General features: G+C 54.3%; 1 protein-coding gene across 1 annotated transcript; it reads left to right on the top strand.

Annotated features, from left to right (window-relative positions):
- The first annotated feature begins 981 nt into the window (after positions 1-981).
- ATP1B2 (ATPase Na+/K+ transporting subunit beta 2) lies at positions 982-15384 on the top strand. Its single transcript, XM_064737414.1, has 7 exons — positions 982-1145; positions 4664-4792; positions 5974-6078; positions 7606-7811; positions 9281-9337; positions 13046-13144; positions 15049-15384. The coding sequence occupies exons 1-7, from the start codon at positions 1034-1036 to the stop codon at positions 15211-15213; spliced, it is 873 nt and encodes a 290-aa protein (XP_064593484.1). The 5' UTR covers positions 982-1033; the 3' UTR covers positions 15214-15384.

The raw sequence follows: 15384 nt of genomic DNA, 5'->3' as shown, positions 1-15384 counted from the left end.
AGGGGGAAATGGGATTTTTAAATGTTATTAGCATATGAGGCGGAGCATATGGGCTCTATAATGGATCATTAGAATAAGGGGAGGGGCATAACTAAACCCTGGCATTATTAGCATAAGGGGAGGGGCATTCCGGGGGTTGTAAATGCTATTAGCATAAGGGGCGGGGCTTGCCAGCTTTAATATTCCTCATTACCATGAAGGGCGTGACACGTTGAACTTTAACCTTCCTCATTAGCATAAAGGGCATGGCAAGTTAAGCTTTAACAAGGTTCATTAGCATAAGGGGCATGACAAATTAAGCTTTAACACTCCCAATTAAGCTTAACCTCTCCTCATTAACATAATAGCCATGGCTAATGGAGATTTAACGCCCCTCATTAGCATAAGGGGTGTTGCAAATTAAGCTTTAACCCTTCTCATTAGCATAAGGGGCATGGCAAGTTGAGCTTTAACCCTCCTCATTAGCATAAGGGGTGTTACAAATTGAGCTTCATTCCTCCTCATTAGCATAAGGGGCATGTCAAACAGAGATTTACCACTGCTCATTAGCATAATGGGCATTGCAAATTAAGCTTTCACACTCCCAAATTGGGCTTTAACCCTCCTCATTAGCATAAGAGGCACGGCAAGTTGAGCTTTAACACTCGCAAATTGAGTTTTATCCCTCCTCATTAGCATAAAGGGCGTGGCCACACCCCTCTATAAACCACCGCCGGCAGAAGAGGCGGCACAAAACCGGCTTTAAAAGGGGGCGTGGCCAGAAAACCCCGATGGGCGTGGCCTCAGCAGGACGGGGCGTGGTAAAACCCTTTGTGGGCGTGGCCTAGGCGGCGGTGGGCGTGTCCCCCGAGCCCATAAAGCGCGGCGGCGCTCGCGGCCCCCGCGGCGTTCGCGGGTTCGAGTCCCGGCGGGAGCGGCGGCGGCGGCGGCGACACCGGGAGGGGGGGGGTGGACACCGGGGACAGCGACAGCGACACCGGGCGGGGGGGGGGACAGCGGGGGGGGCCCCGGGGACACCGGGGGGGGCCCGAGCATGGCGCGGGACAAGGAGAAGCGGAGCTGCGGGCAGGTGGTGGCCGAGTGGCGAGCGTTCCTGTGGGACCCCCGCACCCGGCAGTTCCTGGGCAGGACCGGCTCCAGCTGGGGTGAGTTCCGCGCTTTTTGGGGCTTTTCGTTTGGTTTTATTTTTATTTTTATTTTTATTTTTATTTTTATTTTTATTTTTATTTTTATTTTTATTTTTATTTTTATTTTTATTTTTATTTTTTATTTTTATTTTTGTTTTATTTATATTTTTGTTTTTAATTTTTATTTTTGTTTTATTTTTATTTTTTGGGGGGGTGGGTTTATGGGGTGACCCCCCCTCTCCCCATTATTTTTTAGGGGTGTCCCCGTTTTATTTTTTTTTTTTTAGAGGGGGGGTGATGATGGGTGAGGAAATTTTGGGATCCCCCCCCCCCCCTCAACAGGTTAATGAGGGGGGGAAGGAAATTTTGGGGTGTCCTTGCACCTCCCCCATCCCAAAAATTATAAGGACCCCCCTCAAATAAGGGGGAGGTGGGACCCCCCTAAAGACCCCCCTCACCTCAAATTTGTGCATTAAATGAGGGGGGGGCTGCTCAGAGACCCCCGAAATGTGCCCAGACCCCCCCCAAACCAAAAGGGCCCCCCCAAAACCGGGTGAGAATTGGGGACCCCCCCCCAAAACCGGGTGAGAATTGGGGACCCCCCCCTTTAAACGCCGCTTTTTCTGGGGGGCTCCTTTAGAGGAGGGGCCGAATGAACCCAAGACCACCCCCCCCAAAATTAGTAAAATTTGGGGTGGGGGTGCTTAAACCCCCCCAATTTTTTAGGGGGGTCTCCCCACCCCATAGGAGCCCCCCCCCAAAACTGCGTGAGAATTGGGGACCCCTCCCCTTTTAACGCCGCTGTTTTTGGGGGGAAAGCTCCATTTGAGGAGGGGGGGAATTAACGCAAGACCCCCCCCCAAAAACGCGCAAAATTTGGGGTGGGGGTTCCTTAAAGACCCCCCCCTCTTTATTTAGGGCTGGACCCCCCAAAATCCCTCAAAAAGCGGCGCTGGGGGAGGGGAATTTTGGGGTTCAAAAGGACAAATTGGGGGTGGGGGCGGGGGTGGTTTTGTGCCCCCCCCCCCCCATCTGTCGCGCTGTGGCGACAAAAGTAGGTCAGGCTGGGGGTGGGGGATGGGAACGGCGGGGACCCCCCCCAAAACGGGGGGGGCCGAACCAGCCGGACCCCCCCCCATAACGGGGTGACCCCCAAAATTGGGGTGGGGGGCGCGGGGAGCCCCCAAAATCCCCAAAACCCCCCCAAAAATCCCCCCCCAAAAGGTCCAGATGGTGCGGGGGGATTTAAAGCGTCTGGGGGGGGGATTTGGGGGGGCTCGGGGGTGGTTTTGGGGGGATTTTCGGGCAATTTTCGGAGATTTTTGAGGGATTTTTGGGGTCTCCGAGTGGAGATTTGGGGGGTTCGGGGCAGATTTTTGGGGTTTTTCAATGGAATTGGGGCAGTTTTGGGGCGTTCGGGGCAATTTGGGGGGGGCTCGGGGGAGTTTTGGGGGGGTTCGGGGGGGTTTTGGGGGGGTCGGGGTTGGTTTTGGGAGATTTTTGGGGGAATTTTATGGATTTTAGGGGAAATTTGGGGCTCCGAGTGGAGATTTGGGGCAGATTTTTGGGGTTATTTTAATGGGATTGGGGCAGATTTGGGGCGTCCGGGGCGATTTTGGGGGATTTAGGGGGGACCCGCGGGTCTGGGAAGGTCGGGGTTGATTTTGGGGGATTTTGGGGGAATTTTATGGATTTTAGGGGAAATTTGGGGTCTGCGAGTGGAGATTTGGGGGGTTTGGGGCAGATTTTGTGGGGTTTTTAATGGGATTGGGGCAGATTTGGGGCGTCCGGGGCGATTTTGGGGGGATTTAGGGGGGACCCGCGGGTCTGGGAAGGTCGGGGTTGATTTTGGGGGATTTTGGGAAAATTTTGGGGGGATTTTTGGGGCTCCGAGTGGAGATTTGGGGGGTTCGGGGCAGATTTTTTTTTATTATTTTTTTTATTTTTCATTTTTTAACGGGATTGGGGCAATTTTGGGGCGTTCGAGGAGATTTTGGGGGGGGATTTGGCGTTTCTGGGGTGAATTAACTAAAATTCGAGGTGTTCAGGGCAATTTTGGGATTTTTTACAGGATTGGGGCAGTTTTGGGGCTATTTGGGGCAGTTTTTGGGGTATTTAATGTCTTTGGGGTGAATTAATGAGAATTTGAGGTGTTCGGGGCAGTTTTGGGGGTATTTGGGACAGGTTTTGGGATTATTTTACATTTATGGGGAAAATTAATGAGAATTTGGGGTGTCTGGGGCAGTTTTTGGGGTTTTTTTATGGGATTAGGGCAATTTTGGGGATATTTGGGGCAGTTTTGGGATTATTTGACGTTCATGGGGTAAATTCATGAGAATTTGGGGTTTTCAGGGCACTTTTTGGGGATTTGGGTTTTTCATGGCATTTTTGGGGGTATTTGGTGCCAAATGGGGCAAATTTATGGGGTTTTTGTGCGATTTGGGGCAACATTTGAAGGTTTAAGTGAATTTTTGGGGCAATTTGTGGTTCTGGGGAAGCTTTTGGGGGATTTTGATGCCATTGGGGCATTTTCGGAGGGGGTTTGGGGCAGGTTTTGGGGTCCCAAACCCCAAATTTGCCTCCTCAGAGCTGATCCTCCTCTTTCAAAGTGATTTTATTGGGGTTTATCCCAAATTTTGGGGATTTTCACCCGTTTTGGGTGGGATTTTGGGGGTTTTTCATTTGTTTCCATTGGGATTTTTGGGGGGTTTTTCCCCCATTTTTAATGGGATTTTTGGGGTTTTCCCCCCATTTTTAATGGGATTTTTGGGGTTTCTGCCCCCAGGGGGTTTTTCCTCCCTGGGGTTTCATTTTTAGGGTCCCCGACCCCCCGATTTGCCCCCCAGGGCTGATCCTGCTGTTGTACCTGGTGTTTTACTTTGGAATTTACACCAAATTTGGGGTTTTTTCCCCCATTTCAGTTGGGATTTTGGGGTTTTCCCCCCATTTTTAATGGGATTTTTCGGGTTTTTTCTCCTTGGGATTTCGTTTTTGGGGTCCTCGACCCCCCAATTTTCACCCTTCAGGACTGATCCTGCTGTTCTACCTGGTGTTTTACTTTGGAATTTACACCAAATTTGGGGTTTTCACCCATTTTTTATAGGATTTTGGGGGGTTCCCCCCCATTTTTAATAGGATTTTTGGGGTTTTTCCTCACGGGGATTTCATTTTTGGGGTCCCCGACCCCCCGATTTGCCCCCCCAGGGCTGATCCTGCTGTTCTACCTGGTGTTTTACTTTGTAATTTACACCAAATTTGGGGTGTTTTCCCCCATTTTTAATGGGATTTTTGGGGTTTCTGGGGTTTTCCCTCACGGGGATTTCATTTTTGGGGTCCCCGACCCCCCGATTTGCCCCCCAGGGCTGATCCTGCTGTTCTACCTGGTGTTTTACTTTGTAATTTACACCAAATTTGGGGGTTTTTCCCCCATTTCAGTTGGGATTTTGGGGGTTTTCACCCATTTTTTGGGATTTTTGGGGTTTTCCCTCACGGGGATTTCATTTTTGGGGTCCCCGACCCCCCGATTTGCCCCCCAGGGCTGATCCTGCTGTTCTACCTGGTGTTTTACGGGTTCCTGGCCGGGCTCTTCGCCCTCACCATGTGGGTGATGCTGCAGAGCGTCGACCCCCACGTGCCCAAGTACCAGGACCGGCTGCTGACCCCCGGTGAGACCCCCGGGTGGGCACGGGGGGTCTGGGGGGGGGGCTTGGGTGGGGGGTCCTGGATTTGGGGCTGAGGGGGATTTGGGGTCCTGGGGGGGTCTTGGGTGAGGGGTCCTGGATTTGGGGTTTTAGGTGGGGGTCTCTGGGTGGGAGTCCATGGGAGGGGTCCTGGATTTGGGGTCCTGGATTTGGGGTCTGGGGGGGATTTGGGGTCCTGGGTGGAGGTCTTGGGTGGGGGGTCCTGGATTTGGGTCTGGGGGCGTCCTGGGTGGGGGGTCCTGGATTTGGGGTCCTGGGGGAGGGGGGTCCTCGATTGGGGTCCTGGATTTGGGTCTGGGGGAGATTTGGGGTCCTGGATTTGAGGGGTTTGGGGGGAATTTGGGGTCCTGGATGGGGAAAGGGTCTGGGGGGGATTTGGGACCCCCCCCACACGTCCTCCTGTGACCCCTTTGTGACCTTTGTGTCACCCTGACCTTGTCACCCGGTGTGACCTCCCTGTGGCACCGCCCCACAATGTCCCCAATCCCCAAAAATGTCCCCGATGTCCCCACATTGTCCCCATTGCCCCACCAATGTCCCCAATCCCCCCATTGCCCCTGATGTCCCCAATATCTCCTCATGTCCTCAATGTCCCCTCAATGTCCCCAATGTCCCATAAATGTCCCCACTGCCCCCAACCCCTAAATGTCCCCACTGTCCCCTCAATGTCCCCAAACCCCCCAATGCCCAACGTCCCCAACATCCCATAAATGTCCCCAATGTCCCCCAAACGTCCCCAACATCCCCAATGTCCCCCATTGCCCCCAAGGTCTCCTTGATGTCCCCATTGTCCCTGATGTCCCCAATGTCCCCAATGTCCCCTGGCTCTCCCCCATGTCCCCAATATCCCCTGATGTCCCCAATGTCCCCCAAACATCCCCAATGTCCCCACCCCCCCATTGTCCCCATTGCTCCCAATCTCCTCCCAATGTCCAAAATCCCTTCAATGTCCCCAATGTCCCCGCTGTCCCCAATGTCCCCAGTGTCCCCTGATGTCCCCAATGTCCCCAATGTCCCCAGTGTCCCCAGTGTCCTCAATGTCCCCAATGTCCTCCCATGTCCCCCGATGTCCCCGATGTCCCCGCTGTCCCCTCACTGTCCCCAATGTCCCCTCACTGTCCCCTCACTGTCCCCGCTGTCCCCAGGGCTGATGATCCGTCCCTGTGCCGAGGGTCTCGATGTCACCTTCAACGTGAGCCAGAGCCAGACCTGGCAGCCGTACGTGAGAGCCCTGCACCAGTTCCTGGAGCGTGAGTGCACTGGGGGGACTGGGGGGGACTGGGAGGGGACTGGGGGGACTGGGAGGGAACTGGGTTATACTGGGAGGGACTGGGTTATACTGGGAGGGACTGAGAGGCATTGGGAGGGGACTGGGATGGCCCAACCCCATACTGGGATGATCGTATTTATACTGGGATGGAACAAACCCATACTGGGATGGGTTTATCAATACTGGAATGACTTTATCTACACTGGAACACAACAAACCCATACTGGGATGACTGTAACCCATACTGGGATGACCCTAACCATACTGGGATGACCCTAACCCATACTGGGATGACCCTACCCATACTGGAACACAATAAACCCACGCTGGGATGACTTTATCTATACTGGAACACAGTATAGATACAACAAGCTCGTACTGGGATGACCCTAACCCATACTGGGATGACCCTACCCATACTGGGATGACCCTAACCCATACTGGGATGACTCTAACCCATACTGGGATGACCCTACTCATACTGGGACACAATAAACCCTTACTGGGATGACCCTACACATACTGGGATGACTCTAACCCATACTGGGATGGCCCTACCCATACTGGGATGAGTTTATCAATACTGGAATGACTTTATCTATACTGGAATACAACAAGCTCGTACTGGGATGACCCTACCCCATACTGGGATGACCCTAACCCATACTGGAACACAACAAACCCATACTGGGATGACCCTAACCATACTGGGATGACCCTAACCCATACTGGGATGACCCTACCCCATACTGGGATGACCCTACCCCACTGGGATGACCCTAACCCATACTGGGATGACCCTAACCCATACTGGGATGACCCTAATCCATACTGGGATGACCCTAACCCATACTGGGATGACCCAACCCATACTGGGATGACCCTAACCCATACTGGGATGACCCAACCCATACTGGGATGACCCTAACCCATACTGGAACACAACAAACTGATACTGGGATGATCCTACCCATACTGGGATGACCCTAACCCATACTGGGATGACCCTAACCAATACTGGGATGACCCTAACCCATACTGGGATGGCCCAACCCATACTGGGATGACCCTACCCATACTGGGATGACCCTAACCCATACTGGAACACAACAAACTGATACTGGGATGATCCTACCCATACTGGGATGACCCTAACCCATACTGGGATGACCCTAACCCATACTGGGATGACCCTAACCCATACTGGGATGACCCTACCCATACTGGGATGACCCTAACCCATACTGGGATGACCCTAACCCATACTGGGATGACCCTAACCCATACTGGGATGACCCTACCCATACTGGGATGGCCCAACCCATACTGGGATGACCTTACCCATACTGGGATGACCCTAACCCATACTGGGATGACCCTAACCCATACTGGGATGACCCTAACCCACACTGGGATGACCCTACCCATACTGGGATGACCCTAACCCATACTGGGATGACCCCACCCACACTGGTCAGCCCCGTTCAGCCCCTCTGTCCGTCCCCAGCGTACAATGACAGCGTGCAGGCCGCCCGCAACGCCGCGTGCGCCGCCGGCCGCTACAACGAGCAGCCGGACGACGCCGTGCCCAACTACCCCAAGCGCGCGTGTCGCTTCGAGCGCTCGCAGCTGGGGCCCTGCGCCGGCCTGGGGCCCCACGGCGACTTCGGCTACGGCAGCGGCCGGCCCTGCGTGCTGGTCAAGGTCAACCGGGTGAGCTGGGGCACTGGGTATACTGGGATATACTGGGAGGGACTGGGTTATACTGGGATATACTGGTTATACTGGGATATACTGGGAGGGACTGGGTTATACTGGGAGGGACTGGGTTATACTGGGATATACTGGGAGGCGACTTCGGCTACGGCAGCGGCCGGCCCTGCGTGCTGGTCAAGGTCAACCGGGTGAGCTGGGGGATACTGGGATATACTGGGATATACTGGTTATACTGGGATATACTGGTTATACTGGGAGGCGACTCCGGCTACGGCAGCGGCCGGCCCTGCGTGCTGGTCAAGGTCAACCGGGTGAGCTGGGACTGGTTGTACTGGGATATACTGGGAGGGACTGGGTTATACTGGTTATACTGGGATATACTGGGTTATACTGGGAGTGATGGTACTGGGAGTGTTGTGATGGACTGGTTTATACTGGGATATACTGGTTTATACTGGGTTATACTGGGAGGCGACTCCGGCTACGGCAGCGGCCGGCCCTGCGTGCTGGTCAAGGTCAACCGGGTGAGCTGGGGCACTGGTTATACTGGGATATACTGGGATATACTGGGATATACTGGGATATACTGGGAGGTGACTCCGGCTACGGCAGCGGCCGGCCCTGCGTGCTGGTCAAGGTCAACCGGGTGAGCTGGGGCACTGGGTTATACTGGGATATACTGGGATATACTGGGTTATACTGGGATATACTGGGTTATACTGGGATATACTGGTTATACTGGGTTATACTGGGAGGCGACTCCGGCTACGGCAGCGGCCGGCCCTGCGTGCTGGTCAAGGTCAACCGGGTGAGCTGGGGCATACTGGTTGTACTGGGATATACTGGGTTATACTGGGATATACTGGGTTATACTGGTTATACTGGGAGTGCTGGTACTGGTTTATACTGGGTTATACTGGGAGGCGACTCCGGCTACGGCAGCGGCCGGCCCTGCGTGCTGGTCAAGGTCAACCGGGTGAGCCATGGGACTGGTTATACTGGGATATACTGGGATATACTGGTTATACTGGGTTATACTGGGATATACTGGGTGATACTGGGAGGCGACTCCGGCTACGGCAGCGGCCGGCCCTGCGTGCTGGTCAAGGTCAACTGGGTGAGCTGGGAGATACTGGGAGTGACTGGTACAGTGTACTGGTTCTTACTGGTTTACACTGGTTCATGCTGGGCCATACAGGTCCATAATGGTCCATATAGCTCATGTTGGTCTATACTGGTTTATACTGGTTTGTACTGAGCCATACTGGTCCCTACTGGTCCATACTGGTCCGTACTGGTCTGTACTGGTCTGTACTGGTCTGTACTGGTCCATACTGGTCTGTACTGGTCCATACTGGTCTGTACTGGTTCATACTGGTCTGTACTGGTCTGTACTGGTTCATACTGGTCTGTACTGGTCCATACTGGTCTGTACTGGTTCATACTGGTCCCTACTGGTCCCGCAGGTCATCAACTTCTTCCCGGGCAAGAACAAGAGCATCAACATCGTCTGCGCCGCCAAGGTGACGTCACTGTCCCCTCCCGGTGTCACCAACCCCCCCCCGGTGTCCCCAGGTGTCACCTGGATGTCTCCAAGTCCTCCAGGTGTCCCCAAATGTCACCTCAGGTGTCCTCAAGTGTCACCTTCAGTGTCCATCTTGTGTCACCTCTGGTGTCCCCAAATGTCACCTTGGGTGTCCCCTCAGTGTCACTTCAGGGTGTCCCCAATGTGTCCCCTTGGTGTCTCCCCAAAAATGTCCCCAATCCCCCCAATGTCCCCAAATGTCTCAAAATGTCCCCAAAATGTCTCAAATGTCCTCTCAATGTCCCCAGTGTCTCCAATGTCCCAAAATGTCCCCAATGGCCCCTTGGTGTCTCCCCATAAATGTCCCAAAAATGTCCCCAAAGTCCCCTCCCTGTCCCCAAATGTCCCCAATCCCCGAAATGTCCCCAAATGTCCCCATTGTCCCCAATGTCCCCTCACTGTCCCCATTGTCCCCTCACTGTCCCCAAATGTCCCCAATCCCCGAAATGTCCCCAAATGTCCTCATTGTCCCCAAATGTCCTCATTGTCCCCAAATGTCCCCATTGTCCCCAAATGTCCTCACTGTCCCCATTGTCCCCTCACTGTCCCCATTGTCCCCTCACTGTCTCTTGTCTCTGCCCAGCGGCCCCGGACCAAGGGTGACCTGGTAAGGGAGGGGAGGTCCCAAAATTTCCTTCATTCACCCCAAAATCCCTTTAGAATTCCCAAAATTGGGGAGTTTCACCCCAAAATCCCTTTAGGAATCCCAAAATCCTTTTAGCATCCCAAAATCCCGGAGTTTCATCCCAAAATTCTTTCTAGGAAAAGCAAAATTTACTTAATTCACCCAAAATCCCTTTAGAATTCCCAAAATTGGGGAGTTTCAGCCCAAAATCCCTCTAGGATCCCCAAATCTGCTTATATTACCCCAAAATTCCTCTAGGAATCCCAAAATCCTTCTAGGAATCCCAAAATCTGCTTTTTTCACCCAAAATCCCTTTAGGATCCCCAAAGATGCAGAGTTTCACCCCAAAATCCTTCTAGGAATCCTAAAATTCACTTATTTGATCCCAGAAGTCCTCTAAGAATCCCAAAATCTGCTTTTTTCACCCCAAAATCCTTTTAGAATTCCAAAAAATCGGGTAGATCCCTCAAAAATCCTTGTAACTTGTCCTAAAATCCCAGAATTTCACCCCAAAAATCCTTCTGAGATCCCCAAAATTTGCTGATTTCACCCCAAATTCTGCTGGGTGTCCCCAGAGCTTTTGTGTCCCCCAGTATCCCCCAACACCCCAATGTCCCCAAGTGTCCCCAATGTCCCCTCATTTTCCACAATGTCCCCAAATGTCCCCAAGTGTCTCCAATGTCCCCCATTGTCCCCATTATCCCAATGTCCCATTGTCCCCTCAGTGTCCCCATGTCCCCCCATTGTCCCCTCAGTGTCCCCATGTCCGTCTCACTGTCCCCATTGTCCCATTGTCCCCTCAGTGTCCCCCCAATGTCCCCAGGGTGTCCCCAATGTCCCTCATTGTCCCCATATCCCTCTCACTGTCCCCAATGTCCCCTCATTGTCCCCCCCCATTGTCCCCAATGTCTTTGATGTCCCCATTGTCCCCTCATTGTCCCCATGTCCCTCTCATTGTCCCCAATGTCCCCATTGTCCCCTGAGTGTCCCCCAATGTCCCAATGTTCCCAGTGTCCCCAATGTCCCCATCATTGTCCCCATGTCCCCTCAATGTCCCCACTGTGTCCCCAATGTCCCCATGTCCATTCATTGTCCCCATGTCCCTCTCATTGTTCCCAATGTCCCATTGTCCCCCCAATGTCCCCCCAATGTCCCCAGGGTGTCCCAAATGTTCCCAATGTCCCCATGTCCCTCCCATTGTTCCCAATGTCCATTGTCCCCAATGTCCCCCTGATGTCCCCATGTCCCTCTCATTGTCCCCAGTGTCCCAAATGTCCTCAATGTCCCCATGTCCCCCCATTGTCCCCTCGGTGTCCCCATGTCCATCTCACTGTCCCCATTGTCCCCTCAGTGTCCCCAGTGTCCCCATCATTGTCCCCATGTCCATCTCACTGTCCCATTGTCCCATTGTCCCCTCAGTGTCCCCAGGGTGTCCCCATTGTCCCCTCATTGTCCCCACGTCCCTCTCATTGTCCCCAATGTCGTCAATGTCCTCAGTGTCCCCAGGGTGTCCCCATTGTCCCCAATGTCCCCCCAATGTCCCCATGTCCCTCTCATTGTCCCCAATGTCCCCAATGTCCTCAATGTCCCCATTGTCCCCAATGTCCCAATGTCCCCATTGTCCCCATTGTCCCCCCGATGTCCCCATGTCCCTCTCACTGTCTCTCTCTCGCTGCCCGTGAGGCCCAGGGACACTCGGCCACCACCGTAAGGGAACTGGGACAGACTGGGATGAACTGGGACAAACTGGGATGAACTGGGACAGACTGGGATAGACTGGGATGAACTGGGACAGACTGGGGGGATGAACTGGGACAGACTGGGATGAACTGGGACAAACTGGGATAGACTGGGACAGACTGGGATAGACTGGGATGAACTGGGACAGACTGGGACAAACTGGGAGGAACTGGGACAGACTGGGATAGACTGGGATGAATTGGGACAAACTGGGACAGACTGGGAGGAACTGGGATGAACTGGGATAGACTAGGATGAACTGGGGGGCTTTGAGATAAACTGGGATAGACTGGGACAGACTGGGGGACCTTGGGGGGACAAACTGGGGGGACACTGGGACAAACTGGGATGAACTGGGGGCACTGGGAGGGCACTGGGACAGACTGGGATGAACTGGGACAAACTGGGGGACACTGGGGATATTTGGGGGACACTTTGGGGGAACAGACTGGGGGGGTACTGGGACAAACTGGGATGAACTGGGGGCACTGGGAGGGCACTGGGACAGACTGGGACAGACTGGGATGAACTGGGACAAACTGGGGGACACTGGGGATATTTGGGGGACACTTTAGGGGGACAAACTGGGATGAACTGGGGGGCACTGGGACAGACTGGGACAAACCAGGACAAACCAGGACGAACTGGGACAAACTGGGGGACCTTGGGGGGACACTTTGGGGGGACAAACTGGGCGCACACTGGGACAAACTGGAACACACTGGGGGGCACTGGGGGGGGATTTTGGGGGCAATAAAAGGGAGGAAGTCCTTGGAGGGCAATTGGGGGGGTCCTGGGGGTATTTGGGGTCACTTTTGGGGGTCCCAGGGGGGCTTTGGGGGGAATTTACGGGCGGGGGGTCTTGGGTGTTATTTTGGGGTTTTGGGGAGGGGGATCCTGAAAATATTTGGGGGGGGGGGTCCTGGATGTAATTTGGGGTCACTTTTAGGGGTCCGGGGGTCTTGAGGATTTTTAAGATAATTTTTTGGGGGGTTCGGTGGTTCTTTTAGGGGCTACTTAATGGGATTTGGGGTTTTATGGGGGGGATACGAGAATGGGGGATTTTTGGGGGGGGTCAAGAAGATTTTAAGATAATTTTTTTGGGGGTTCTGTGGCTTTTTTGGGGGGTTTTCAGAGGGGAATATGGGGGATTCTTTGGGGGGGATATGGGGGATTTTTGGGGGGATATGGAGGAATTTTTTTGGGGGGGGTCAGAGGGGGTGTCCCCCCCCCCCCCCCCCTTCAGGGGACATTTGGGGACCCCCCCGTGCCCCCCCCCAGCGAGAGGAGGACGCCGCCCTGCTGGGCCCCCTGCAGCTCTACCCCCCCAACGGCACCATCGACCTCATGTACTTCCCCTACTACGGGAAACGCGTCCACGTGAGCACCCAAAAACCCCAAAATCCACCCCAAAACCCACCCGAGAACCCCAAAAAACCCCAAAATACCCCCTGGATACCCCAAAAACCCCAAAATCCACCCCAAAACCCACCTGGGAATCCCCAAAAAACCCAAATCCACCCCAAAACCCACCTGGGAACCTCAAAACCCCAAAACCACCCCAAAACCACCTGGGAACCCCAAAAACCCCAAAATCCACCCCAAAAACCCCCTGGGAACCCCAAAAACCCCAAAATCCACCCCAAAATCCTACCTGGGCACCCCAAAACACCCCAAAATCCACCCCAAAACCCCCCCTGGGAACCCCAAAATCCACCCCAAAACCCTCCCCGGGCACCCCAAAAACCCCAAAATTCACCCCAAAACCCTCCCCGGGAACCCCAAAATCCCCCCTGGGCACCCAAAACCCCCCTGAGAACCCCAAAAACCCCAAAATCCACCCCAAAACCCCCCCCGGGAACCCCAAAATCCACCCCAAAACCCCCCCCTGGGCACCCCAAAATCCCCCCAAAACCCCCCTGGCAACCCCAAAATCCACCCCAAAATCCTCCTTGGGCACCCCAGAAACCCCCCTGAGAACCCCCAAAACCCCAAAATCCACCCCAAAACCCCCCCTGGGAACCCCAAAATCCACCCCAAAATCCTCCCCGGGCACCCCAAAAACCCTAAAAGCCCCTCTGGGCACCCCAAAAACCCAAATTCCCCCTGGGCACCCCAAAACCCCCCTGAGAACCCCAAAAACCCCCAAATCCACCCCAAAACCCCCCTGGGCACCCTAAAAACGGGGAATGGGGGAGACCCCAAAATCCCCCTGGGAGGGGGCTCAGGGGCACCTGGGGTACCCCAGAAGGGTTTTGGGGGGATTTCTGGAGGTTTTGGGGTTTTTCTCGGAGGTTTGGGATCGCCCCAAAGGGGTTGTGGGATCACCTGGACCCCTGAATTCCTGAAAATGAGATTTTTCTGGACAACCAAATTCCTGGAAATGGGAGATTTTGGGATCATCTGGTCACGCAAACCCTTGGGAATGGGGTTTTGGGATCTTCTGGGCACCCGAATCTTTAAAAAATGAGATTTTTTTTTTGAATCCCCAAGACATCCAAACCCTTGGAAAAATGAGATTTTTTTTTTTGAATCCCCAAGACATCCAAACCCTTGGAAAAATGAGATTTTTTGGGATTTCTGGATATCCAAATCTGTGGGAATTGGCATTTTAGGGAATCCCCTTTACACCTACCCAGGAAATCAGGATTTTGGGAATCCCCCCCAACCCCCAAATTTCCCCCTCCAGCCCCCCAAAAACCCCTTGAACCCCAAAATTCCCCCTCCAGCCCCCCAAAAACCCCCTGAACCCAAAAATTCCCCCTCCAGCCCCCCAAAAACCCCCTGAACCCCCAAATTTCCCCCTCCAGCCCCCCAAAAACCCCTGAACCCCCAAAATCCCCCCTCCAGCCCCCCAAAAACCCCCTGAACCCCCCAAATTCCCCCTCCAGCCCCCCAAACCCCCTGAACCCCCAAAATTTCCCCATCCAGCCCCCCAAAAACCCCCGAACCCCCAAAATTTCCCCCTCCAGTCCCCCACAAACCCCCAAAATTCCCCCTTCCAGCCCCCCAAAAACCCCCTGAACCCCCAAAATCCCCCCTCCAGCCCCCCAAAAACCCCTGAACCCCAAAATTCCCCCTCCAGCCCCCCAAAAAACCCCCTGAACCCCCCAAAATTCCCCCTCCAGCCCCCCAAAAACCCCCTGAACCCCCAAAATTCCCCCTCCAGCCCCCAAAAACCCCCAAAATTTCCCCCTCCAGCCCCCCAAAAACCCCCTGAACCCCCCAAATTTCCCCTCCAGCCCCCCAAAAACCCCCTGAACCCCCCAAATTTCCCCTCTCAGGTGAACTACACGCAGCCGGTGGTGGCCGTGCAGTTCTCCAACGCCACGGCCAACGTGGATCACCACGTGGAATGTCGCCTCAACGCCGCCGGCCTGCGCACCGACGACGAGCGCGACAAGTTCGCCGGGCGCGTGGCCTTCCGCCTGCGCGTCAACCGCGACTGACCCCGCCCCCGGCCCCCCGTAGCCCCCCGGCTCCGCCCCCGCCATGGCCGCCCCCAGCTCGGGTCTAATCGCCCGCCCCGCCCCCGTCGGGATGCTCCTAATCTGAGGATAATAAATGTACATAGATATTTTTTATATGAGGAATCGATTAAAAGGTGCAGTAGGGCCCTG

This window comes from Zonotrichia leucophrys, unplaced genomic scaffold (genome assembly GCF_028769735.1).
Source record: "Zonotrichia leucophrys gambelii isolate GWCS_2022_RI unplaced genomic scaffold, RI_Zleu_2.0 Scaffold_55_320004, whole genome shotgun sequence".
Classification (NCBI taxonomy): domain Eukaryota; kingdom Metazoa; phylum Chordata; class Aves; order Passeriformes; family Passerellidae; genus Zonotrichia; species Zonotrichia leucophrys.
Note: the sequence above shows the minus strand (reverse complement) of the source record. Positions and strands in the feature narration are given on the sequence as shown.

Bases quoted from the DNA above. Each gene is read 5' to 3' on its own strand.
- ATP1B2 (XM_064737414.1), top strand. From the start codon at position 1,034: ATGGCGCGGGACAAGGAGAAGCGGAGCTGCGGGCAGGTGGTGGCCGAG. The intron at 9,338-13,045 runs GTGACGTCACTG...GCCCCCCCCCAG, and splicing joins ACATCGTCTGCGCCGCCAAG to CGAGAGGAGGACGCCGCCCT. The intron at 13,145-15,048 runs GTGAGCACCCAA...TTCCCCTCTCAG, and splicing joins ACTACGGGAAACGCGTCCAC to GTGAACTACACGCAGCCGGT.